The sequence below is a fragment of the Eurosta solidaginis genome, chromosome 5 (genome assembly GCF_040869045.1).
Source record: "Eurosta solidaginis isolate ZX-2024a chromosome 5, ASM4086904v1, whole genome shotgun sequence".
NCBI classification, from domain to species: Eukaryota; Metazoa; Arthropoda; class Insecta; order Diptera; family Tephritidae; genus Eurosta; species Eurosta solidaginis.
Genome location: NC_090323.1, coordinates 44,779,704 through 44,806,961, shown reverse-complemented (window position 1 = coordinate 44,806,961; position 27,258 = coordinate 44,779,704). Strand labels below are relative to the sequence as shown.

The window sequence follows — 27,258 nt, the reverse complement described above, 5'->3', positions numbered from 1 at the left end:
TTTTACTCAAAGCATCCAAAGACGATGATAATGAATACAGCAATGGGCTGTATAAGAAGAATGTTAGAAATTACGGACGACACTTACCACGAGGAAATTAAAAATGAAATAAAACTTTTGTTAAGAAGAAATGATTTTCCTGAAAACATAATTAAAACACTTTTAACTAAATATCAAGAAGAAAAGAATCAAGAAAAAGAAAAACCGCAGAAAATATTTAAGTCAGTAGCTTATGTGCCAAAATTGTCGGCACGATTGGCCAAATCAGACTGCTACAACAAAGATGAAGTAAAAATAGCCCATAAGCCGATAAATACATTAAAAAACATATATAATCAAACAAAATCAAAAATTCCACATACAGAAAAAAGCAATATAGTTTACGAAATTCGATGCAAAGGAAAAAACAACCAACCATGCCACAGCGTATATATTGGAACAACAAAAGGCAAACTTAAAACTAGACTAGCGCAACACAAATCGGATTACAAATATTGCCAACATACTGCAAACCAAAAAACTGCACTTATGACCCACTGTACTGAAAACTCCCACTCACCAAACTTTGACAAAGCTACTATTCTTCAACAAGAACAACATTACAGAAAACGATTTACTCTGGAAATGCTTCACATTATTAACACACCAACCAGTAAACGAATGAACTATAAAACGGACGTAGATAACTCTGCTAGCTTCTATAGATATTTATTGACAAACAAACGATCAGTGATAAACTCCACGTCAAGTGATACACACGTGTAAAAAATGTATGTTATAATTTTTTTTTTTTTTAAATTTGTATGTTAGGAAATTTGTTATTTATTTATTTATTTTGTTGTTTTTATGTTTTGTAGTGTTCACCCTGAAGACGATTACCGTGTGTAATCGAAATATATTGGTAATATATAAAAAACCCTTGTGTTTTTATTTCAACTCAGACCTCAAGCCAGCTAGAAAAAAAGTGATTAGTTAACAAAAAGGTCGCCAAAATCAAAATTGATAAATTTTTTTCTTAATTGAAAAAATGTTAAATTAGAATAGAAGAAAGAAAAAATTTAGACAACTGCCAAAGCTCGTTGTATAGATCCATTTGAGCTCGATTCAAACCCGCGATCTTACAAATCAGTAGGCCGATATAACAACAAAAAATTAGAGATTACTTTTATTTGAAAAGGCATTTTACCTCTTTTGTTCGATTCCATCGCCCTATATTATTTTCATTTCCATACACTTGCCTTTTCCTCCTTTTATTCTTCTTCGCCCTCCTCCCTTTCTTTCAACCCTGCGTTGTCTTAATATTCCCCTTTTCTCTTTTCCTATTCACCCTCTTTTTTCTCCCTCGCCTAACCTCCCACTTTCTTGCTATATCTCCTCTATATATTGCAACTCTCCCCTCTGCTTCTATATGCACCTCCCCGCTCTCTTTTCTTGCCATCTACCTCCATATCTCCTTCTTCTTGCTCTTGTATCGTTAAAAACATTCTCCAAAACTTTTTGGAGTTATTATCGAAGATGTTGGTCTTTGCCAGATATTGATCTGGAAATTATCAGCTTTAGCGGACTATCTCGGGAACGATTTGATAGGTCTACGTCGAACTTTCTAGGTCAGTGGATTTTACTCGCCTCTTACGACAGGCATACCCACCGTGGACAGTAAAAATATGTCCCTTTCGCTAATCCGCTGGGGCTTCTTTATCTCCCTCTCCACCCTTTAGTTCTATTAGTAAGTTTGGGATGTAAACTTATAAGCGCAATCCATAAATCACATGTCCAACTAAAGCAACAACTTCACATGCAACATTCTTGGGTTTACTGTAGCATTTTATTTGCAATTTTTTAAATTTACACAGGGAAATGTATCACATGTTCCATATATAAGACTTAAATTTATACATATAGTTTTGGGAGATTCTAAGCTAAAAATTAATCATAACATAATCGGTACGAAAACCACGTTTATCGATCGCATAAATATTATCCGCTTGGCATTCGTAGTAACCTGAAAAATTAAAATTATAATAATATGAGTTAACGAAAATATATTATTTTTATTGCTGAAGCGTTTATCAGTTTGGCCATTGTATACAAAACAAGTGTAATATCATATCCGTCAACTGCCTGACAGGATTTCAAGATTACTACTTTTTAGCGTTTTGACTGGACGTTCAATATGGCGACGCATACGGATGGCTATCGTCAGGGGGTAACGAAAGAGACGCAGGATGAGACCACGGTAGTGTCTTTAAAAGTCAAGTAATCCTGTCTTTTTGGTATTTTGATGCCTAGCATTAAAATATTACACTTGCCTTATCCACAATGAGATTGACAATTCTTAAAAGTGTCGTATTCGTTGTTAAGTTTTATGTTTGAAGTTGTTTCTATTATATTATATTGGGTATTCATCCTAAGCGTTAAAAAGCTGATCAATTTCAAAAAAATGTTAGGAAACCCTGTTTACGCTTTCTTTATTAGGTTATCAAATTATTTATTAATTTGGGCTAAGCATCGACCAAGATTGATGTGCTGCTTGCATTGTTCTCAAGTCATATACAAATATTTATTCAGATGCAAAAGATGTTGCAATAAGTCGATGATCAAGACATGGAGTCGAAACCAAAAACATGGACGCTACAATTACATCATGTGAACTTGTAAAGATTCCTGCAGTTTCTTATTTTTTTCTTCTGCTGCACAATGTAATGGATTTGAATTAAGGCATTTGCTTCCAGGAAAAGAATTTACCATAAACAGAAATAAAATTTTCTAATATTTTACGCAAAAGTACCTGCATCCATTTGTGTGGTTGGGTCGATTTCCATTTTTGATTTTATAATATCGGCATCGATATGTACCTCATGCACCTGCAGCAAAAAAAAAAAATTTCATAAATTTCAAATTTTTTAAAACTGCGGATAATCTTGTAGTTAATAAATAGTATTGAGATTTGGAATGTGGACTTTTTTATTGTGTTCTGTGATAGAAGGTGTCTGAAAGAAATTCTGATTTAAGACCTTTTCAAATTAAAAATGGCATAAGACTTCTAAAGTCACATTCAAAATATTGTAACGAATTTTGGTAAATTCCTGATAATTATACACCTTCTTCTAACGTTCGAATCGCTGAACTGTCGAATACTCCAATATTCTGTATTGCAAAATGGCCTTTATTTAGACTACTTTGGGAGTAGTACTTCACAATTATACTTCACTTCACAACTTATAGCGTGTTTACGTCAAACTGATTACTGATTCCTTAGCTAGCGCAGCTTTTATACTCTCAGTTACCTCGTTCGCATATTTCTCCTAAGGTCAGTTGTATCTCATACTTGGTTATTTAGCTATATGCGTGTGTATGTGTGAGTAATAACTTCTGCTATTAGCTGACGATACATATGTGTATGTGAAATAATCTCTTCGCTTCGAGCTGCTAGTTATGTTTGTGGAATATTCTTCGTTGTACATAAGTGTGGCTGCTTGCTTTAATGTGTACATGTACATACGTGTGGCTGCTTGCTTTTTGTTGTTGTTGTGATTATTTGCTAACATCATAGTGATGCTAATATAGAAATATTACTAGAAAGTTGAATTAAGTTATGGGAATGCTAGGCTGGCGTACAATATTCACTATATTTTTGGAAGGTTGCTCGCTGTTTTTTTCGGTATGTGCGACCGATCTTTAAAAATCTACTATACAAAGTTTTAGTTTCTTCTACATAAAATTTTGCGTCTTCTGAACTAATTTTCGAAGTGCCTTTTTTATTCAACTTCTTCTTCTTAATAGGTGTCAAACTCAGGTCTTCGGTAAGAAAACAGACTATACCCAGCACCACGGTGACCGCCTTCGTGGTTTTTATCTAAATTTTCTTCTTTTTGGGTTCAAGCGTGGCAATATACAAATTGAGATTTATGACATTTCATAGGTAGTAGTGTAATCCTAAGTAAAAACCTTGGGATTATGTCGCGACACCTTTTTTGTCCACATCTATATTCCCATATTAATTAAATTAATATAAAAAGTGGACGTTCCTCAACATTGTGGGGAGTTCGAGGCAGCGCCAACGAAGATTAAGTCCTCCTCCACCTGTCTCTCCAAATTCTATGGGAGGCCTTTGTTTCCTTTTCTACCGAAGACGGGTGTCGGTAGCAATATTTTCTAGTGGGCCGGAGCGTCTGCATCCATTTTCATAATATGTCATAACCACCAAGGACTTGTTGCTTTTATTTGCTGCCATATTTTCAGTTGTCACCGTATAAAGCTAGAATTCTTAGCACGATAGCGAAGATTCGAAGTTGATGTTAATTGAAAAGTAACATCAAAATAGTGTAAAATTTTTAGGTTAGGTTGAACTGGTATGTGAGAGATCTCACATAGACTGAATTAGTCCACAAAAGTTTGCTCAACGACCGAACTGAAAACCAATGAAGGACCTATGCTACTTGCTGCTTCTAGATCTGATAGCTGTGACACTCTTAATAGCTGGAGTTTTGCGAGCGCAGAGTATGAATGTAAAACGAGCTCGATCGTTTATTCGATCGTTTTCAACCCGCACTTCCTACAACTGCTATCACTGGCAATCCCTAATTTAAAAGCATGTGACGCCAGAAGGCAGTGTCCAGTTATAATACCCATCATGAGCCTATATACCACTCTTCATTGATAAAAGTAGCTTTGTTAATCAAAGGTTGTAAGACCACGCCTTTCCTGCTTAGTCAATCATGTGCACCTCTCGCCTTCTTTTATTCTCGCCCAATCTGATTAAAACGACAGCGGTACAAGCTTCGAGTGATGTTTAACTAGCTCATATGCTTTTTCCTTTCCATATATGCTCAGGGACCCAAAATAAATGTATATTTCTCCCTATCCCGATAGTTTAGAAACACTCCAGTGGGTTTCTGTCATGAAAAATTTGCGAGCTATACCTCGTTGACACGGACCATTTATGCTTTAAAGCTTTTTTCTCCAATACTTTAAGCGTGGCCCGCTTCTTTCCCGACATCGTGAATGATTCTAAGTCATACATCGGGAAAGGTGCGATGAAAGACTTATAGAGCGTGCTTCTCTTCCTTGAGAGTTTACTTAGCTCTTCAATTGCCTAATTAGCTTAAAGTAACACTTGTCAGTGATTCTCCGTTTGCTGTTAATGCCAGTTCCCAAGAAACGCAATTCTTGACAGCTTTGAATTTATGTCAGTCAACAGTAACGTGCTTCTAAATAGAATCTCTTCACATGATATCCAAATACGCTAATTCTAAATTAAACACTAGTTTCTCTTGGCTCACCTGGAAAAATCGATGTTGATATAATTCTGCTCCATCCTTGAACCAAGTGATTGTAGGACGTGGATTGCCTATAAAAATTAAGCAAATCGAGAATGTTCTAAACAATTTCTATATCTGTACCTACCCTGTGCCATGCAAAAGAATGTGATCTTACGTCCTAACGTATAATCCAATTCAAAGTGCGATGATTTGATTATTTTCGCGCCCTAGACGATGAAAGTCGAATTATTTTTTCATTATCCGAGGTATTTACAAATTTTAAAATACATTTACATTTTCATGATCGTAGTAATTGACTGCGTCCTGTGAGCGATGTTGTATAACAACGGGCTTTTTGCCTGTGTAGTTTCTTCTCAACACTCCACGTCCACCAACACTGCCTGGTAATATAAAGAAATTGATTTTAGGTCCCTTAACGCGACTCTTGACATGGATGTTCTATTGTATTTACATTATTATGTACATTATTATATATAGATATAGGATATCATTTTTCAACTGAGGCATGTAATCTAATACAGCACGTTGTTGTTTTTGTATTAACGATAAAGACACTCCTGAAGATTTTGGGGAGTGTTATCTATGTTGATGGTCGTTTGCCGCATACAGATCCGTTACGTTCCGGTAACAAGGCACCATAAAGGTAATAGCCCGACCATCTCGGGAACGATTAATATGACCACATTAAACCTTCTAAACCAATAAAATACAGAACTTAGAGCCAAGGGATTTTCGGGGTTGCTGGTGACTAATTTGATACTAGTTTTTAAAAATTCAAAATGACTGATCCAAATGAAATTTAGAATGTGGGTGATTTCGAGGTCGCTTATTACCAATGAAAAGTAAATTTTTTTTTAAATCGCTTCATAAACTTAGAGAATAAAATAAGATACATATTTTTTTAAAATTTTCTCTATATAAAGCAGCGAAGAAGAAAAAACAACATATATAATCAGTTAAATTTTCTCATTAATTTTCAAATCTGTGCAGCCATAACGTTTTTGAAAATTCTTACGAAAATTTCGAATATTAAATTCGTCTTTTCTGAAATATTTTTAGTAAGAGCTTTTATAGCCCAATAAATTATAATCCAACAAAGTATAAGTAGCCGGTCTTTCAAAATTCGCATTGATTTTTGAACATTTTTTTTTCTTAAGCCTGTTTTATATTTTCTTCCATAAGCAGGTCGCATAGTTTTATCTTTATCTGAAACACCCTTTGACATTGTTAGACTAAAGTTCATTAGAATACAAAACTACATACTCAAGAAAGTTCAAAAAACTCTAAATAAAAAGTTCGAAATTTTTGTAATTTGTTTTTCATATTTTCGATTTTTTTTCGAAAAAGCTTCTGATATTAGTTTGCATACTTTAAATTACAAAATTCCTGAAAGTTCTTTCTTAAACAATCGAAAATAAGAAAACAATGAGTTTAAATGTCAAAATTTGGAAAAAAATGTCACTGCCAATTTCGTGTTCGCTACTGTAAATGAATCAAAAGGCAGATGAAAATTTGTCCTTAAATACAGACGTAATATAATGTTGATGAATTTTGATTTAGGAGTTCTAGAACAGCTATTGTTAACAGTTTATCAGAACCAAACTACAAAGGAAAAGCGTAATTCAGAGACTTTTGATATCTTTTTAACTGCGAAGTTTCCAATCTATCCCAGCGAACAGAAAAAGAGCAGTGGGAGTTTCTCTCAAATTTCGTCAATTAAATTCTTGTCTCTTTCGATATTTTAAGAAAAACGTCTACGAATTTTGTAAAAGAAACAATGCAAAGCAATCTTAAAAAAAGCAATCGGAAAAATTCGAGATTTTTATTTGGAGTTCTCTGAATGTTTCGAAACAGGGTTTTAGCCCACCGGGAACTTAGTTAAGAACCGAACCCAATATCCCGATTCTCACATGAATTTTCCAATTAACTCGCATGAATTTTCCAATTAATGGCAGGTGCGCCACCTAGTGGACACTTTTTCTTTTTTTGTAGTATTGTCACGCTGCTCTGAACTAAGTGTAAGGTTTCAAGTTTCTACCTCAATGAGAATTTACTTAAAAATCGATCGCAGGATTCTACATGCTATGTTATGTTCAAGTTTCAAATCACTGGCCCACCGAAAAGTTGCTTAAAGCTCGATCACAACATTTTCACACTCAGACACGTTTTTTTTTAATATAACGCTCCCAGCGCCACCTAGCAAAGATACAATGACGGCTAAATGCAAAGAGAACTGCTTATTGCGGAAGTTGTTTCAGAAACTCCCGTTTGTTGCCCTCTTGAAAGCATATTTCGGAATACACCAAGAATTCATTTGAAGAGCTCAATGTCTGTATGATAAGTCCAAAATCGTGCACAAAGTATATTAAAAAAAAAGTTTCTGAAAATCCTTTTTAGGAAGATAGGATAGGTAAGGTAAAGAAGGCGTGCGTGGGAACTGCCACTTTTAGACATTTTTGTTCATTGTGAGCGCGCTCAGTTAGTGTGGGGTGGTGGCAAATTCATCCTACCAGATAACTTCCTAGTCACCCTCAATGAACCACTTGCTTTATCTTATGAACTTAAGTCGGAGTGAAAGATCCACCTTTCCAATTTGCAGTCCTCGACATCGGCAGAGAAAGTAATAAATCGAATCTTCTTCCTCCTCATCCTACAGCCTCTGCAGAGGGAGCTTTTTGGTATGCGCCACCCTCGGATACAATAGCGCAATGAACTGTGATGTTACCCGTAAGTACTCTCACTGCAGATTTGTTTAGCTTGAGAAGGAAGCTAGTTCTTTTCCTATCCAAACATGACCATAAGGACCTTGAGACCTCGCAGTTATCCCGTTTGGTCCATAGGAAGTCCGTTGCAATAATCTCTTATTCCTCGATTTTCTTTAGGAATCGGGGACAGTACGGAAATCCCGGCCTCGTTTATGTCCATTTCGGAACCTTTCCTTGAAGTCTCATCTGAAAATTCATTCCTTTCAAATATCGCTGTGCCTCGGGACTCAGCAAAGGGAGACATTTCGGTGCTTTGTGAACACCGGCAAGGCCCAACCCCTGCACTTTATCCGACTTTTTCTCGTTGGATTCCAGGGCAGCCTGGCTTGCCACAAAGATCGTTGAGGAACATACATATTTAGCAAAATTTTTTCTGCTCAGCCGTGCAATAAATTTTTGCTAAAATAAAAATTCACTTACGTTGTGGCGCACTATTGCACAGAAACAACAAATTAATTAGTATGAAAAGAGTGAAACTGACTTGACTGCCAAATGCAGTGTGCATTTTTTGTTGTTGTTTAAAGTTAGATTCAAAATCAATTACAACACTTATAGTCTTATGATTTAAATAGTTAATAATTCCGCGAATTTCGTTAATAATTTATTAAAGTAGTTTTAACTTCAGCTTTACTTTATTTATATGATTTTTTGGTTTGACCGAAAATTAAGCCAAATAAGCCCATCACTTATAACTCGCGTTAGCTCAAAAGCCTGTTCCTGCAACTACTGACTAACCCAAAATCGCGTTCAATCTGTGCAACATCCATCGATGGCGTCGTCGTTTTCTCATTGCCACCTACACCTTCCATTCACCCCTACTTCTACTATCCATTCATATGATTTATTCGTCTCTTTTCCAGATTATAATCAGCGCTGCTTCCATGATTTCAATTGTCACATAGGTGATTACCGCTTTAGGCTTAATATTAACGAGTTGTTGCGCTTTGAGCTCAGATTTGTTTTCTCTCGGCTGCTAAATTAATAAATTGTTCAAATTCATTAAAAAAAAATAAAAAAAGGTATATAATCGCAATCCCTTGGGTCTGTTGTGATGACGTTATCGTGTTCGGGCGATATGTAGCAGTATTGCAAAAAAAAAAAAAAAAAATAAGTAAGGCCGGGACTGTGCCTGAGACGAGACTGTGCCGAAGACTTCATACCTTTCATGAATGGTGCTGAACAGTAACCTTATCCCATTCGTATTATCCAAATAACCGGGTGTATAAGATATGAAATATATAGTGAACAAATGTACATACCTAGCGATTTTTAAATAAAAAAAAAAAACATAAATAGGTAGGTACTTTGTGTTAGGATACAAAGTTTCACGTTTTTTGTGGTCTGCATGCTTAGACCATGAATCACTTATCTCAACAATATATTGTAACGAATTTAGTGCAATTCCTCTTATTTGCAACCTTCTACTAACGTTCGAATCACTAAACTGTTGAATAAACAACTCCACTATCCAATAATGCAAAATGGCCTTTTTTAAAGTACTTCACTGATAGCTTGCTTAAATCAAACTGATTGTGGTGCCTCTACTGTTGCCGCTTTTATACTCTTCGATTGCCTCGTTCCATACTTCTAGGCGTTTCCAGAATTAACTTAGTTATAACTACAGATGAACGTGTATAGCTTCTCATATGCGCGTGTATATGTGAGTGACACTTCCACAGATAATTGCCTACTTTTGGGAGCATCTCAGATAAGATATATGCATGTGTTTGTGCATATCTTCTCCGCTGCGTGTACGTACATATGTGTAGACATAATGATTGATTCGTTTATGTAGATACAAATGACTGCCTGCTTTACTGTTGTTGCGGCTTCATTTACTTAGCATCAGACTAGTGATGTGAGTATCACTTAGTGTCACTAATATTCGTCACAATATAACGTAACCGTAAGTATGCAGAAAAGTTTCTTATCTTACCAATCTGTTGTAGGGGACACATGCTACAAATACGACCGATATCTTCGAATTTTTCAGACAACAATGCATGCTCTATACGAAAGCATATGGTGAAATTTGTAGGCTCTAGCTTTTAAAATGGGGCAGAAGTTACGAAAAGTTTCTTATCTGAACAATCGGTTGTATGGGATACATACCATATATACGACCGATCTCTATGATTTTTTCAGACAACAATATATGCTATATACGTAAGCATTTGGTGAAATTTGAAGCCACTAGCTGTTAAAATGGGACAGTATTTACGAAAAGTTTCTTATCTGAACAATCGGTTGTGGGGGTATATGATATATATACGACCGATCTCAATATACGAAAGCTTATGGAGGTTTGAAACTTCAATCTGATAAATTGAAGAAGATATGACAAATGTACTCCTTTTCTGAAAAATCGGTCGTATTGAGGATATATGCTATGGTGGTCCAATCCGGTAGGTTTCGACAAATGTCTAATCGGACACCTAAATATACCCGCTCAAAAAATTTTTATCAAGGTATATCAAAAATTGAGGGACTAGTTTGCATGCAAACATACAGGTGGGTCTATATATTTTCCTTTAAGGACTTACAATTTTGAGTTTCGTGACGAAGTTAATATACCATTTCATTTTCATGAAAGGTATAAAAATATCACAAAATCTTTCATCTGATTCTTGCTTTGCTATAAGTTTTCATTATTCTTCCTTATTTATAAATAGATATTCCTTAATCATATAATAAAAAAATCCTATTAATATCAATCTTATTTCTTATTATTTTTTTCAATTTCTTTTTAGTGGCATGTGGAATGTGCCATATGTGTCCAGTGTTTATTTGATCAAGAATAGCGCATTTAAATATATATCATATCAATATCGCGATTTTGACCCCGATATGGCAATGTGCGAGTCGCTACGTAAAGCGGTAAGTAGAAAGTGTATTTATTTTGCGTACAAATGCACCGAACAGCGTTGGAACGTGTCATATGCTTTCAGTGTTGTTATTGCTACGTGAGACCCCTTTGTGAATGATGAATATTACTTCATGTATATCTCTCTCGCTCGGTGACTTATTTGAAAAGGTAAGACTTCGAGTTGTTAGAGTACTCAAGGCAGCCAGATTTAAGTACTATCGGCATTGCCTGTGTTCTTTAAAGGGCATTGATTTCATTACTTATCATGTCGGTTAAAACAGCAGTGTTGAGATCAATACAGAATATTTACAAGAGGCCTTAAAAAATATCAAAAATCTGCCAGGTACGGCAGTCAAAACTGTTCTTTTTCTTTGTGGTGATAGTGTCTCTGAACCAATGATTCTGTCACATGTCACTATATCATGCCATTGCTTGCACTTGGAGCGAAGATATACAAGGTAACACCTCCGAAACAAAATACTTTAATATCACATATTTCCGGAAGAGGTCGGGTATATACTGAAACTAACTGTCACATTTTCACGCAACTATCTTATAAACTTGGTCGTTTAAGGAATAACCTTTTTCCGTTAATTCCACCAAAGATCGATTGTATTTATGGAACGAGAGGAAGAGGGAGAAGGAGGAGAGAGTGAGACGATTGAATAGATGCAGAAAAATACGGAGACAGAGAGAGGAAGAGGTAGATAGCTTGGGATAGCAAAAGTAAGACAGAGATGTATAAGGCTAACAGTATTTAGGAAAGAGGGGCGGGGAACAAGTAGTGCGACAGAAAGAGATAAAGAAAAGGGTGAGCGATAGAATCTTCTTAAAATGCATTTAAAATAGTGCATATAAACCTTAATTTAGGCAGAACAACGTCCGCCATATCTGCTAGTCTATAAAAAGGCTTTGTTAGGTTTCTAGTTTCCTGTATGGATTGGACGAGTAACTAGCAGACATGCTCAGCAGTCAGGGCATCATCTCTTTGATTCAATAACTGGTTTTAATTTACGCCTTACTGTAAGACTTGGAAGGGTTCGCTTCTGCTTTATCTCAATTTATTTGGCTGAACGGCAGCCTTCTGTGCAATTCAGGAACGTAACATCTAAAACAAAGACAATTTAATAAGGGGTGCCACAGGGTGATGTCCTATCCCCGCTTTTGCTTAACTTCTACATATCGAAGCTCGCTTCGCCACCAGAAGGAGTTACCATTGTATCCCACGCCGATGACTGAGCGTTTATGGAAACAGTACCCGGCCGACACATTGATGAGCTATGCAATCAAATAAACGACTACATATCTCCCTAATCTTGCCAGTTTCTTCGCCTAGTGTAACCTGACATTGTCACCGACCAAATCCTCGGCGACCTTATTTACAACATACACAAAACAAATTTCGACCATATCGGACATCCACGTGTGACGATCGATCATGCATTCGAAATTGTACCTAAAATCCAGAGCCGTAATAAAATACTCAAATCTCTTGCCGACGGCACTTGGGGTAAATAGAAAGAGACGCTCACTTACAAAGCAATTGTCGGCCGCTTGCTTGCTATGAGTCCCCGATATGGTCGCCACGGGGACGATTTGAAGTGACCACGTTGAACCTTCTAGGTCATCCAATCTCCTCTTTCTGTGTTAAGCTTAGGGTAGCCAGAGCCTCGTCTGCTAAATAAGCGGTATTTGCGGCGGTGAAGTTGAAATAGGGTTGGAGAAGCTATAGGTTGCGCTGGCAAACCCTTGAAAGGGTTGAGCTACCGAACCTCTTGAATCCCGCATAGTTAAGAAGGGTTTTCAAGTGTGCTAGTCTGCAGTTCACTATACATCCCTATTTCGCGAGTTGGGAAGAGTGCGTTGGGCATTTTGGCCCAAATATCTTTTAGTACTAAATGTTTTGAAGACCACGAAGCGCTTCTCATTGTTACTTCTTGCTATCTACAGCTGCTGATATACCGATGCTCACTTCTTAATTGCTCCCAACGAGCTTAGCTCAAATAATATCGGTCTATTATTTAATTCATACATATTTCTCGCCTTTAATTCACAGGGCGTTTTCATGTATGTCACCAATCAACATGTCTTTGGTCATTTGGTGAACGCCGATAATTTCGATACAACCGTAGCACGTCCAGATTTTTATACGCTTTTCAGCAATAAATACGATTGGGTGCGCAAATATATACATCCCAACTACTTTAAACAATTGGAACCCAATACCACAATAGAGGAGCCATGTCCAGATGTATATTGGTTCCAAGTAGGCACCGATGCATTTTGTGATGATTTAGTAGCAATTGTGGAAAACTATGGTAAATGGTCTGATGGCAGTAACAAAGATGCACGATTAGAAGGTGGCTATGAAGCAGTGCCCACACGTGATATACACATGAAACAGGTGGGACTTGATGCGGTTTGGTTGAAATTCTTGGATTATATTATAAGACCGCTGCAAGAAAAAGTCTTTTTAGGTTATTATCATAATGTGAGTATATTTCAGATTCAGATGTTTTTTGTAATATTTTGTATGCGTACTAACTCTCTTTATATTGTCCTTCTAGCCGGCGCGCTCGCTCATGAACTTTGTTGTACGCTATCGCCCAGATGAGCAACCTTCTCTACGTCCCCATCATGACTCATCAACATACACCATTAATATTGCTTTAAATCGCGTCGATGTGGATTATGAAGGTGGCGGCTGTAATTTTTTACGCTACAATTGTAAGGTGGAGAAAACGCGTAAAGGTTGGTTGTTTATGCATCCAGGACGTTTGACTCACTATCATGAAGGCTTGCCTGTGACCAATGGCACACGTTATATAATGATTTCATTCGTTGATCCATAAAGGTCCATCTAGGAAGTGAAATAGTCGTTAAGCCACCGGGGCATATCACTGCTGTGGTGTGTTCAATTCAATCTAGTTGTTAAGCATAAACTGCCATTGGCATGTCCAAAGATTAAATTAAGTCGCTTTGTAGTAGTTAGTTTTTTTATTTTGTTAAAATTTCTGGAATATGCAATCTTTTAAAACTTTTGTCAAGTTATCATATCGAATTTTAAGGGACTACTGTTGTTATTCTAAATATAGCCAAATATGAACAAAGTCATTGAACATGCATTTAGAAAACAAAATATATAATACCGCACACATATACATATATACAAACATAATTTTTTTATCTGAACAAATGTTAAAACCTAACTACACGAATTTGTTCATTTATTATTTTTTATATATGACAATAATTGCAATATGCATGCAGTCATGTGCTCATATCAAGAGGCAGTTAAAATATAAATACTCATTTTGACCACCAATTTTGCACAACAATTTAAAATGTATGTTTTTCTGTCCAAACAGAACATTTGTTTCATAGATAACCAATAAAACGAAATTTTTATATAAGATTTTGCTTTTATTTGCACATTAGCACAAATAGCAGCGGCGTTCTGATTGTCGTTCTACATGAAGTGAGTAAGATGGCAGATTGTTGTTGTTGTAACAGCAGTACTTCGCACTGTTTAAACGAAATGACACCTCCGAGTTTCATCATCCAACGGAAACCCTAGGGAACTGGTTGTTTCAAACTGAGTTGGACCAAAGTGATAGATAAGTTTTGTTGTTGTTGTGGTTGTAGCGATAAGGACACTCCCTGAAGGCCTTGGGGAGTGTTATCGATGTTGATGGTCCCTTGCCGGATGCAGATTCGGTGCGTTCCGGTAATAAGCACCATTAAGGCACCAGCCCGACCATCTCGGGAACGATTTAGTATGACCACATGAAACCTTCAAGACTATAACGCCCTCCCGCCCCTTAGATCCATGAGGAACTTGGGGTCGCCAGAGCCTCGGCTGTTAAAGTAACAGGATTCGCCATGGATAGGTGAGGCTGACTATTAGGTTGGAAAAGCTATATTTTAAGCTGGCAACATCTTGAAAGGGTTGCGCTACATAACCCCTTGAATGAGTTTGGTATTTTAGTCGCCTCTTACGGCAGGTATACCTGCCGCGGGTATATTCTAAGTCCCCCAACCCGCTGGAGGTGATGATCTGGTCACAAGTCTTAATGAGATACACTATAAGCGTACGTTTGAAGAGATATATATTCTAATCCTACGCTCCTTGGCTTATCAAAAAAATAAATCTAAGGCGCGATAACATCCGAAGAGATTTTAGGCCGAGCTTCTGCTCCAATTTGCGTCGTGCTTCTTTTGATTTTTCCTACATATTGGCGGAACGGGACCTACATGTTTTATGCCGACTACAAACGGCACCTGCAAGGCAGATGAGTTCACTGAGATATTTTCATGGCAGACATACACTCGGAGTGCTTGCCAAACACTGCCGAGGGGTGACCCCGCTTAAAAAATTTTCTTGTAATTGAAAAATTTTTTGTTTAACCTATTACAATAGAAGCTCGAGTTTATGTCAGCATGACACACGTCTGTCTATGTGCGTTGCGGTCCTGTTGTTGTTGTGGCGACAAAGACACCTCCCGAAAGTTTGAGGAATGTTATCGCTGTTGATTGTCCTAGGCCCGGTCACAAGGAGCAATAATGTATAAGCCCCACCATCTCGGGAATGATTTAATGTTACCACATTGAAATTTCTAGGCGTATAGATAACCGGGGACAATACCATATCTCCAGGGGCAAAGCTGAAGAACAGTGATAGGCATTGTAACTGTCGATGAATCATCTCCCTTTTCAAAGACTGCCGGATCTATGTACCGGGAATACAGCCCCAACCAAAAGCTGTTTGTGTATATTTCTCTTCTACGCTTCATGCTCCATTTCCATGTTATAATGTGCTGAAAAGGCAATGCGAATCAGAATAACAATAAACAGTCATCCTCGTCTAAAACTTTGGCAAGTCCTTATTGGGAAGGCATTATCTTGCTGTGATTTCTGGTTAAAATTGTTATAAATACGTATTATATATAAGTATTTGGAATCCAGTCCTGTGGCACTCTACCGCAAATTCCAGATATAGGAAGGGGGACCCTAGCTATTTCAATGCCGACGAAACGAAGAATAGCAGTCGATATAACCAATTCGCCTGTTTCTATATTTCGGAATTGAATGTTTGAACAGAGATAGGTTGAAGAATGTTCATGCTGGGCCCACAGATTTGTATGATTTGCCTATCTTGATGGCATGCTCAACTTCTTTGGTGCTGATGGCATGGGATGTATCATTGCTTTTCTGTGAGTATGTCTTGTCGGGTTGGACAAGGCCTACACAGTTTGCGCCATCATGGCTACCAGCACAAAATTACAGATCCTTGCTGCTCTTTCTATCTGGCCCTCTGCTGTTGTCGTTCTATCGAATTCCTGGTTATAGGATCCCCGTTATCGGCAAGTCTGTTTCTGCAGCAGTAAAATAATGCCTGCCGGAGTACAGTGCATAGAATCGAAGGCTATTACCTTGTAGAACTTGCGCTTTCTTTTGCGGCTATCTTATCTGTAGGGTGCAAGTGTACAGGGCCTCTGCAAGTTTCGGAAACGCAAACTCATAAAGTTGTTACAGGAAAGTTAGGCGTTCTTAGGTGATGAAGTTGGTTGGATGACATTTTAAGGTGAATAGTCGACTGGGCGGTCAATTGAGAAGAAACGGTGTGAGCACCGAATTCTGAGAGAGTAGGTTGTTAAAATGTTTTCTGAGACATGGCGTTTTGAAACGACAGCCGGGGTTGGGTTATATTTCACTCAGCAGTCGATATGAAGTTCCATCAATTTATCGGACTTTGGTAATGAATTACCACATTTTATCTTTCTTTTGAAATTTTAGATATCGATTCTATACAAATACACGCTGGGTATAAAATCATATACCACATATCGTCGGTACAATGCCAAAGTCACGAATGTGCCATTTTTGTTTTAGTGAAATGTTATATATGTCAAATTTTGCAAAACCAAAACAACAAATGTGCTTTTTTTTTGAAAAAAAAAATTTAAAAATCATTTTTCAATTAACATTACTTAGTGGTTTACAAAAGTAAACCTTCCAATAGTGGTTGAAAAATACAAAATTAAATCTCTATTAAATCTCTATGTTTAACAATGTCTTACGCGTTTTTCTCAAAACATCAAATATGCACATTCGTGAATTTAGCATTGGACCGACGGTATGTGGTACCAATATTGTCAGTAGAGAAGGTCGCGCGGAGAGTATAAAATAGCTTACGGGGCTACTGTATTTGGCGTTAGGCTCATTTGTGTACAGCTGTTTCCGTCCCAGATGCCATTTGTTTCTTTACTGTTAGTTTGCTGTTATGTTTCGATTGACCGCGCTGTTAACGAAAAATAGCTGCTGTTATTCATTCTGCGTTTGTTATTGTTTGCTGTTTTTGGTTTCTCCAAAGAAGGTGAAAAGAGTTTTCAGTTTGATCGGTAAACAAACTTCTGGTAACACTGTGGACCATGTGAAGTTCACATGGACCGGTCAATTCAATCTAACCTAACCTGCTGGTCAAAGAAGTATCCCATTTCTTTTAGAGTAGGTCCGACCAAGGCGGAAAGATAAAAAAGAAAACGGACCAAATTGTGAATCTTATGCCGCTATTACGGTTTAAAACTCAATTCTCAGTTGAAAATTTTCAATTTGTTATTACAGGTTACAACTCAACCTGTCAAAAAAAAAAAAAAAAAAAATTACGCTTGAAGTTGCCTAGTCTTAAAACCTTTGAGGCGTTACCCCTTACAACTTTGTGTTGGTGTAGTTGTCAAAGACATCAAAATTTGACATCTGGTTACTAGCAGTCATTGTGAATTCATACAAGTGAAGAAAAATCTTTATATTCCTCCATTGCCATATCTACCTGTCAAATAATAGCTGACAGGGAGAATGGCTGTCGCGAATGGCCAGAGAATGACCTCACCGTTATTAAATGCCATGAATGTCACGTTTGTGTTCCAAACCAGCTTTCCTTTTAATTGTTTATACAAAAAATCAGACCACATACTGATTTTAATTTCTAAAATCTAGTTATTAAATAAAATATGAGCAGTCAGTTAAACAAACATTTTAAAATTTGTAAATAATGCAATACACACGTCGTTTACAAAAATGACTGAAAACACTATTGGCAAATGATTTAATTAATTGACCAGCGAATGAACAGGTGATCGAGGCTGTTACTATTGTGAAGGTTTTTTTTCAAACATTCGCCACTTTTACGAATTCACAATGCCTAGCAGTTGTCTCAGAAACTATGAATTGAAGAGCTTTGCTTACCTGCATTCATTTGTGTTTTAATCCACTTCGCACAAATATGCTCCTCAACAATATCTAAAATCTTTCTAAAACTGTAGATGTTGTCCAGTCTAACACTTAAACAATTTCCACAATATTTTTGATATCAGCCGTCAGCAAGGAATCGGAATGCAGCGCATAATTTTAATATATGGGTACAGTCGTTTCCAGATAGCGTTTGCGGAAATGGTCCTTCATTTCGTTTGGCATTTTGCTTTTTACTTAACCGAGAATAAGTTAGAAATCTGCGAAATAACTTCATTAGAAGCTCATCATTTGTCACTTAAACGTTCTGTTTTACTTGGTGCTTGGTATGGTAAGAGATAAGAGTGATCCTGCGAATTTAATCTGTATTCGCGAAGAAAAATTTTATTTTGATATATTAACCACAATTTAACTAATTTTAAAGTTTTTAATCACTTGTTTGTTAAACTTTAACGAAAACACCGCGCTTTTTTGCTAATCTTCAAGTAGGGATTGTGTTGAATTACCTACCGCCAGTTTGACAATTTCTATTACTGTCCGTCGTTGAATATTCTCTATAGATTACCGTCTCTGCTGGGCTGCTGTATTTGGAATAAAGGCCCCATTACTGATACTTAGCATAGACTTGACTTGGCTTGAGAACTGTCACTTACAGTTCTGTTAAATGAACATTGCATGTTACTGATTACTCAAAACTTAGCAACACTTAACTTGACTTAGAAGTCTGTTGAATTTTGATTTTCTATGTAAGTTCTAAGTGACGTTTCCATTTTGAGATGCCATTTGTTTGCTTCCATTTAATTTTGACATTTTGTCATACAAATTGACATTTATTGATTATGATGCCAGATTGTATGCGCTAAGTGGAGTATAATCAAGGATAAGTTGCCAAGTTTACGCCAAGTCAAGTCAAGTCTATGCTAAGTATCAGTAATGGGGCCTTAATGCGGCAGTTACCCACCGACGTATGCCGTACGTACGGACGTTTGTCGTACAAAACACGTTTGACCGAACCCTCAAGCCCGTAGGAATCAATGTGTGCGTCTGTGTACATGTACATAACCTATTTGTGTGTGTATTGTTTACAGCAAAGCACTGTTGCCATTCAGTTTGCATGCATGCTTATGCAAACATCAACTTTTGGAATTACAATTTTTCATGGTGCAAATGGCAGAAACAAATACTGAATAATAATTTCTACTTAATTTATTTGTAACCTCCAATTTTATATAATAATTTTAGGATATTTCAACAAAATTTTAAACAATCATTAGGCCTTTTTGTATAATAACTGCAATTGGTCGAAATATAGCACACAAAAGTTTACTAGGCAACTCTGTATTGTGAGAGAGCGATCAGCTGACACGTTCTTACGGAAAAAATCAAAATTGTTTTCATTTCTACGTTCCGGGCTACGTACGTACGTGCGTTGAACGTCGGTGAGTTTTCGTTTACATTGCACACTCATAAGTTAGGCCGTGTCAGCTGACACGTTTTTTCTACGTACGTTCGTGGGTAACTGCCGCTTTAGGCTCACTTGTGGACAGCTGATTCCGTTTCAAATGCCATTCGTTTCTTTACTGTTATGTTTGCTGTTTATTTCCATTGCTTCCGCTGTTAGGTATGCTGTTAACGACCCACTGCTGCCAACAGCTCCTGTTATTTATTTGCTGTTGTCCGCTCTTTCCCATTTAGCAGCGGTTAAGCGATAGCAGGCTGCATTTATGAATTGGTTTTCATACGTTTCAATTCAGTCAGAAAAAGATATCCATATAGAAATATATGACAGCTTCGTTAGTGCGGCGGTCAAGTTGCTTATCGGTAAATTGTATTTATATCTTTGTTTGTGGTTTGTTTTCTATATATATATATATGTACAAGAAAATATTATCGCTATAAGTGGTTTCTTATTTGTTATCGCATAAACGAATAACGAATGCCGGGAGCGCTGACTTTATGAATGCAATAATTTCTGTTTGTTTTATTCATGTTTTGTGATATTTGTTTTTGTAAATCGTGGAAAAGAGAAAATAGTAAACAACTAAAAAAGGCTGTGAGCAAATGTTAGATGTACTAAAAAATTAACATTCAGTTATCCTTTCGCAGCGCGCATAAAAGGAAGTCTCGCAAGTTAAAGCCAGACTGACGGAAAGTGTTTGCTGTGTGCTGGAATTTATTTGTTAAACAATTGTATGGGGAGTCCACAGAAATCTGTAAATAAAGAAAAGCGAATGTGGTGTGCATTGTGAAAACAAAACAAAAATGTATAGCTAAAAAATGAAAAAAAAAAAAACGCTGCGTGCCCGTGTAAACGCCTTAAATTATGCTTTCACAAATATTTTTATGATGGAATTATGCTAATTCGTTTGAAAGAAAATTTATGATTTGTGTTTTGACTTGTGCTTGTTTTTTAGTACCTATATAAATTCTCATTTCACTTTTTTTCTTGTTTATTGAGTAAATTTCGTTTTGTGTTTGTTGTTGTAAGGCTGTTACCGTTACCTTGCTGCTAACTACCGCTAAACAATGTTTCGAGAGTACGGCGCAAAATAAATTTTTACTAGACGCTCAATATTTGTTGCTTCTTTTTGTTTGTTTGAATGAGTGTATAGGGTGCTACTTTTGGAGTGTGCACAAAAAATTCACACTATCAACAACTTTTTTGTAAGATTTTCTTATTTTTAGCTACCTAGGGCATATAAGTAAGGGACAGTGGAACAAGTGCAGAATACATACATTTGTCAAAAAAAAAAAAAAAAAAAAAAAAAAAAAAAAATTGGAATTTATAGAGATTTGTATGCTGATTCCAACGGTATATTTCTTTTTTGGTGCAAATGAAAGGTAAATGAAGGGGTAATTCCATGTCAAAATGCGAAATTATGAATTTCTCAAATCAAAATATCTCCGAAACTAGTGGCTGGATTTCAAAAATTAAAAAATCGAAAAGTAACTTATAAAAATACCTTTCATCTGATGTATACATATCTTTAAATTTTCTAGTCTTTATTTACCAAAAATTTTAAAAAGCTCTTTTTTAGTGGAAATTTTTTAAATTTTATTTTTTTCTGAAACTATCTAACTGAAACTATCTAAAACTAGTCTTATATATTCCTATATTAAACACAGCTTCCTTTTAACCTAGTTAACTTAGTCTACAAATTTTAAACATACATATTAAATTAGCTTTCTTATAACCTAGTGTACTTAGTCTACAAATTATTATTAAAAATAGCCCTTAGCCGATCCAATAGCGGCTACGCTATGCACAGTAATTCTGCGTAGAACACCTTTAAAAAAATTACCCTTAACCTATCCGACATCGGCAACAAGAAAACTTAAATAAAAAATTACCTCCAAACAAACCCGTCAATGTTCTGGGCGCACTCGACCAATTTCATTTCATGGCCCTCTGCACATAAATATGTACCTTCATAAGGCACCAAACCCCACTCCTGAAGAGCTGCTAGTGCAACCGAAGATTTTAAAAATTTTAAATAAGTTTAAGTTATCCATGTTATCACGCACAATAAAAATCCACTTTTGATAATAACGGGCTTTTTACAGTTATTAAAAGCTTCATTCTAGAGTTGCCAAGAAAATACATAACAATAAACATAAGAGTTATAAGGTAATATCAGCTCGTTCACGAATGCAAAATTTTAAATAGTTTACCTTTGACGTATATTTTAGCAATAAAAAATTAGCAATGTTATACATTATGTATTTTTGCAATTAATTAATACAATGCATAAACCCATATATACATAAATAACATCATATGTATACCTACATCGATAAAAATAATTGAACTCATATCACACCTTCTTTGTTTTTCGCCCCTAAATAATCAAGTTATACCTTCTAATATAAAGATATATATACCAAATTAAAGGTAATGAAATTATCTTCAACACGATAGTATTAAAGTATTTTGTTAATACTACATTTTTTCGACTTATTCGATTTATGATAAGTGAGCAATCATTTTCCCATAAAAACATAACTTTATTATAAAAATTTCTTCTAAATATAGATGTTTTATATATCAAACAAAACCTTGTTTTATTACCTATGTAAAGACATTACAATTTTTAAGATTGACTCAATAGTTTCAAAGATATTTGGTTTTAAAAAATTTAAAATTTACATTTTCACGTGGAATTACCCCTATAGTTATTATTTGCATCAAAAAAAATTATACGGTTGAACTCACCATAAACACCACTACCGATACTCATATAAATTTTTTTAAATTGACAAGTGTATGTATTCTGCACTTAAGCCGGGGGAGTATATTTTATGGTAATAATTTACAGCAGTGTTTGACTGCTAATATATGTACGTCCAAAAATGTCGGGAGAGTTGTCAAAAGTCGCGTATTGACCTCGGTAACAATAATTCGATGTTGGACGTAAAAAATTTGGTAATAGTCTAGTTGAGGGGTCGACTGCTAATACGCTACCAAAAATATCGAGAGAGGCGTCAAACGACGCGTCTTGACATCAGCATTAATAAACCGAAAGCGGAAAAGAAAAATTTTAAGTCGTTCAAAAGATATTTACGAAAAACAGAAAAATGACCCGTGGCTCCTTCCGAAACCGCGGGTGGTATCCATAGTATTTTTGTGCAGAACACTTTTCTACGTTGGCGGCCTTTGGTCGCGCTTTTAAAAAATTACCCTGGGTGGGTCCAACACCGGTTTGGAGACCAAAACTATGTCCGCGCAAAATACTTATGTTCACAATTTTTTTGTGGGTACAACAACACTACAAAAACCACATGAAAATCGCCAACAAATATCTCCCGACAGAGATAACTTTTTTTTCCGCCATCGGAATATTGTTGTCGAGGTCAATACGCGTCTTTTGACACCTCTCTCGATATTTTTGGTAGCGTTTTAGCAGTCGATCCCTCAACTAGACTTTTAGCAAAAATTTGAACTCTGCCAATAGATATTTGCAAGAAAAATAAAAAATTTACATGTGGTTGTTGTTACGTTAGGTTGAACTGGCCGGTGCTTGAGGAACTCACATAGACTGAATGCGTTCATAATATTACCAAAAGTTTTTTTAACGACTAAACTGAAAAATCCCATCAAATATGTTATAAAATAGAAGCTTTAGAGGGATTATGCCACTTGCTGCTTCTGGTTGTTGTAATTTTGATGATTTTGTTGTACACAGGAAAAAAATTGCGTAAAAAGGTGTTATCGCTGCTATAACTTCGATCTACAAACAGGTATTGCCGCCAACAAGGGTAATTTTATGTAAGTCCGGTGTTGTTGTTGTTGTCAATACAGAAATTATATTTTGGGCGAAAATGCTACGGATCTCACCACCGGAGTACCCCGCGGAAATTTTTCGGCTTCTTGTGATTATGTTTTGATAGACAATTTTTTATTTCCTCTTTTGGATTATTGACGCGTCTTTTGGCACTTCTGCCGACTTTTTTTCGCTTTTGTTTAGATAGTGAAAATATTGTTCAGGTCATTGAAAAAGTTCTCCCGCAAAAAAATTTGAATATTGAAAAGTGCCTCATCACGGCGTTCGCTTCACTTTACAAATTGATATAGATGCATGTGTGGAGATTCATCCTATCCTAGCTGCCAGTTCCCAGCACCAGAGACGGAACAACTACTGGACTCTATGGGTGGAACTTTAAGAAATCGATACCAATGGGATTACTCTAATAATTGATTCTAAGCGTATGAATGCATTGGAGTCCCGAATAATCTGGAAGCCAAAAACAAGGTTTTGTTAAGATGGGTTTCCGGGCAGCAGGGACATGAAGGTAATGAGAAGGCAGACTAACTAGCCATATAGAGTGCTACAGCATCATTCTATGGCTCAGAGCCCTTCTGTGGACTCAAAAGGACACACACTAAGGAAACCATAAGTAACTGGGAAACAAGTCAGTTTACATGACATTGGGTAAAGGCTAGCCAAGTTGTTTATACTCCCAGCAACGAGAGTATCAGAGAAACCTATTAATCTAAGCAGAGAGAATTTAAGAAGTCCTACTGGATACTATGCGGGCACTGTAGTCTAGTATACATATTACCAAAGAAAGTTAACTTATCCTGTGTCGCTTTTGTGAGCTGGAGTATGACACGCTGCTTCACATTCTCAGCGAATGCGTAGCTCTGACAAGGCAGATACTTTTCCATCTATGTGACGTTACTTTTTATCACTTCGTGGTATGGAACAAAAAGCCTTGAAGATGTACTTAAATACACTAAAAGCCTCCACATGCAGTAGTAGGCTAAAAGGTGAAGCACAAAAGATCTAAAGCAATATCGCAGTGCATCGAAGCCTATTAATAATAGCTATAGTAAGGCTCGATATCGTTCAAATAAAACTAACCGGCCTTTCTGAAACACCCTTTGTTCTCCTTTAACGCCACGATGCTCAGCTAACGAAGTTGTAAAACTTAAATTTTCTTTTTCGCCAAAAAATATGAGCACAATGAAAATATATTTAATTTTTCTTTTAACACCCTCATAATTATTTAGCATGAACAAATGTTTTGACTAAAGAATATTTTAGCACTACTTTCAATTAACACTAAACTGCCCTTAATGCCCGACGGCTGCACGGTTGTCCAAGGCAACGTGACGGAAAACACGTCTAAGCTACATGCGCAAGCAACTGTCACACCTTTTCTTTTAGGGGTAATTTTTTGTTTGTTTGTTTTTTGTTTATAAACAACAATTATAATTGAATGCCAGTTGCCTGCCACCGGACGCCAATCAGTCATATATAAACATTTTAAAAGGTAGTTGTTTTTCCTAATTTGTTTGGAAAGTGGTTCAGTAGAGCAACCAAAAACGGTGTCAGCTAAGACTTCAAATGTTTGTCGGTCATCGAAATTGAAAAAAAAGAATCGAAAAAAACTTAAACATTGAAATTTTAAAAAATTGTTCAAAAAAATTATAAGTTTGTGTAACAAAAAAAAAAAAATTTACAAATTTACAAGTCTTAATTAACAGTAATTAGCCACGTTGCAGCAACAATTTAAAATGTGAAAAGAAGAAGATAAAAAATGTGTTTAGCAAACCAAAAAAAAAAAATAAATAAATAAAAAAATGTAAAAAAGTCTAAGTTCGGGTAAAACCGAACATTACATACTCAGCTGTGCACCTGAAACGCTGTTGTTGTTTGTTTTGTGTGGTTAATAATGTTATAAGGCTGCGCAATAATATATATATGTTACAAAAAAGGGGGCGGGTCACGCCTATTTTCAAAATTTGTTTAAGTTTTGTTCTTAGCTCACCCATGCCATTACTAAGTTAGAATTTAAGTAAAATTTAGTTAAATATCACAGAGTTATTGCAAATTTTGTTAAGGTTAGACCTTTGGGAAAAGAGGGCGTGGCGTGTTTATCTTCACTCAGTCTATATAATTTGGCATGGATAGTGTCGCTGCCAAATTTTAATGTAATATCTTTAACGGCTTTGATTTACGGCTTGTTAAACTTCAAAATTTTCGTCCTTTTTTTTGTAATCAAATCAAATTTCATTAGCTTAGCGGTATTCTTTTTATACCTTTCATGAAAATGAAATGGTATATTAATTTCTTCACGAAACCCAAAATTGTAAGCTGAGTTGATTTAGCCATGTCCGTCTGTCCGTCTGTCGGTCTGTCCGTCTGTATGTTTGTATGCAAACTAGTCCCTCAATTTTTGAGATATCTTGATAAAATTTGGTGAGCGGGTGTACTTGGATGTCCGATTAGACATTTGTAGGAACCGGCCGGATCGGACCACTATAGCATATATCCTCCATACAACCGATTTTTCAGAAAAAGAGGATTTTTGTCATATCTTCCTCAATTTAACAGATTGAAGCTTCAAACTTCGCCATATACTTTCGTATATTGCACGTATTGTTGTCTGAAAAAATTAATGAGATCTGTCGTATATATAGTATATATCCTCACAACCGATTGTTCAGATAAGAAACTTTTCGTAATTACTGCCCTATTTTAAGAGCTAGAGGCTTCAAATTTCAATGAATGCTTACATATATAGCATATATTGCTGTCTGAAAAAATCATTGAAATCGGTGGTATACATAGTATATATCTCATACAACCGATTTTTCAGATAAGAAACTGCGCAATTTCTACCCCATTTTAACAGCGAGAAGCTTCAAATTTCATCAAATGCTTACGTATATAGCATATATTGTTGTCTGAAAAAATCATAGAGATCGGTGGTATATATATTATATACCCCATATAAACTGTCATGTTTGCCCCTTTTTACGGCTAGAAGCTTCAAAATTCATCAAATTTCATCAAATAGTTACGTTTATGTCATATATTTTTGAAATACCTGATTCGTAGTCATAGTTTTTACATGCAGACCACAAAAAACGTGAAGCTTTGCATCCTCACACAAAGTACCTACCTATTTTTTATTTTATATTTATCTTAAAAATCGTTAGGTATGTACATCTGATCACTATATATTTCTTATGTTATACATCCGATTATTTGGAGATTACGAATGGGATAAGATTATTGTTCAGCCCCATTCATGAAAGGTATGAAGTCTTCGGCACAGCCGAAGACAGTCCCGTCCTTACTTGTTTGAATTATCTTTTTTTCATTTTTCTAAATTTCCGATAACGAAAAAGTGGGCGTGGTTATCGTCCGATTTCGCTAGGTTTTAATACCAATCTATTCTGGGTCTATATAAGCCCGTATACCGAGTGAAGATATTTCAATATTTGCACAAGTTATCGCGTTAACGGGCGGACGGATAGACGAGAAGACAGACGGACGGGCGGACGGACGTACATGGCTTAGTAAGTTACAATACCCTGTGTACAAGTACAGCTGTGTGTAAAAATTTTAATACAAAAAAAAAAACAAAACAAACAAAAAGCACATTTAAGCAAATCTTAATAGCTTTTGAGCTCATTGCGATATTCTGCACATTTGACGGAAATTACTACTAATAAGTTTTGAACTGTGCTGACTGCTAAAATAGCAACAACAAATAATAACAACTAAACTCTGATCTCAACGCAGTAGCAATCAAAATCTCAGTAGCAAATGCTATGAGTTGTACTAAGTTCAATGGGATTGAGACG

At 36.1% G+C, this 27,258-nt stretch overlaps 3 protein-coding genes across 30 annotated transcripts in view; 2 read left to right on the top strand and 1 right to left on the bottom strand.

The window, feature by feature from the left end:
- Plod (procollagen lysyl hydroxylase) overlaps positions 1-14,326 on the top strand; it is a 75,946-nt gene extending 61,620 nt beyond the window's left edge. Inside the window, exons 9-11 of the mRNA XM_067786389.1 lie at positions 10,798-10,924; positions 12,970-13,404; positions 13,481-14,326. Coding sequence (XP_067642490.1) covers positions 10,798-10,924; positions 12,970-13,404; positions 13,481-13,765 — 847 coding nt within the window. The 3' untranslated portion in view covers positions 13,766-14,326. The remainder of the gene's footprint in view (positions 1-10,797; positions 10,925-12,969; positions 13,405-13,480) is intronic.
- LOC137251677 (immunoglobulin domain-containing protein oig-4) lies at positions 1,804-20,354 on the bottom strand. 3 transcript variants are annotated; one of them, XM_067786423.1, is made up of 7 exons: positions 19,669-20,354; positions 18,159-18,524; positions 5,556-5,662; positions 5,407-5,488; positions 5,283-5,350; positions 2,789-2,864; positions 1,804-2,002 (listed from the first exon to the last, which is right to left on the bottom strand). In XM_067786423.1, exons 2-7 carry the CDS (start codon positions 18,166-18,168, stop codon positions 1,920-1,922), a joined length of 426 nt encoding a protein of 141 aa, XP_067642524.1. In that variant the 5' UTR covers positions 18,169-18,524; positions 19,669-20,354; the 3' UTR covers positions 1,804-1,919. The 3 variants fall into 3 exon arrangements, with proteins under 3 accessions (XP_067642524.1, XP_067642522.1, XP_067642523.1); XM_067786421.1 differs by lacking the exons at positions 18,159-18,524; positions 19,669-20,354 and adding an exon at positions 8,468-8,822; XM_067786422.1 differs by lacking the exons at positions 18,159-18,524; positions 19,669-20,354 and adding an exon at positions 5,734-5,762 and having other exon boundaries at positions 5,556-5,658.
- GlcAT-P (Glucuronyltransferase P) overlaps positions 19,799-27,258 on the top strand; it is a 245,434-nt gene continuing 237,974 nt past the window's right edge. For 3 of the 26 annotated variants that reach the window (XM_067786392.1, XM_067786390.1, XM_067786391.1), the window contains exon 1: positions 19,799-27,258. The gene's annotated coding sequence lies outside the window, so the exon portion shown is untranslated. The other 23 variants (XM_067786406.1, XM_067786412.1, XM_067786410.1 and 20 more) reach the window with 23 other exon arrangements.

Bases quoted from the DNA above. Each gene is read 5' to 3' on its own strand.
- LOC137251677 (XM_067786421.1), bottom strand. From the start codon at position 8,552: ATGCACACTGCATTTGGCAGTCAAGTCAGTTTCACTCTTTTCATACTA. The intron at 5,351-5,406 runs GTAGGTACAGAT...TAATTTTTATAG, and splicing joins ATTCTTTTGCATGGCACAGG to GCAATCCACGTCCTACAATC. The intron at 2,865-5,282 runs GTGAGCCAAGAG...TTTTTGCTGCAG, and splicing joins ATCAACATCGATTTTTCCAG to GTGCATGAGGTACATATCGA.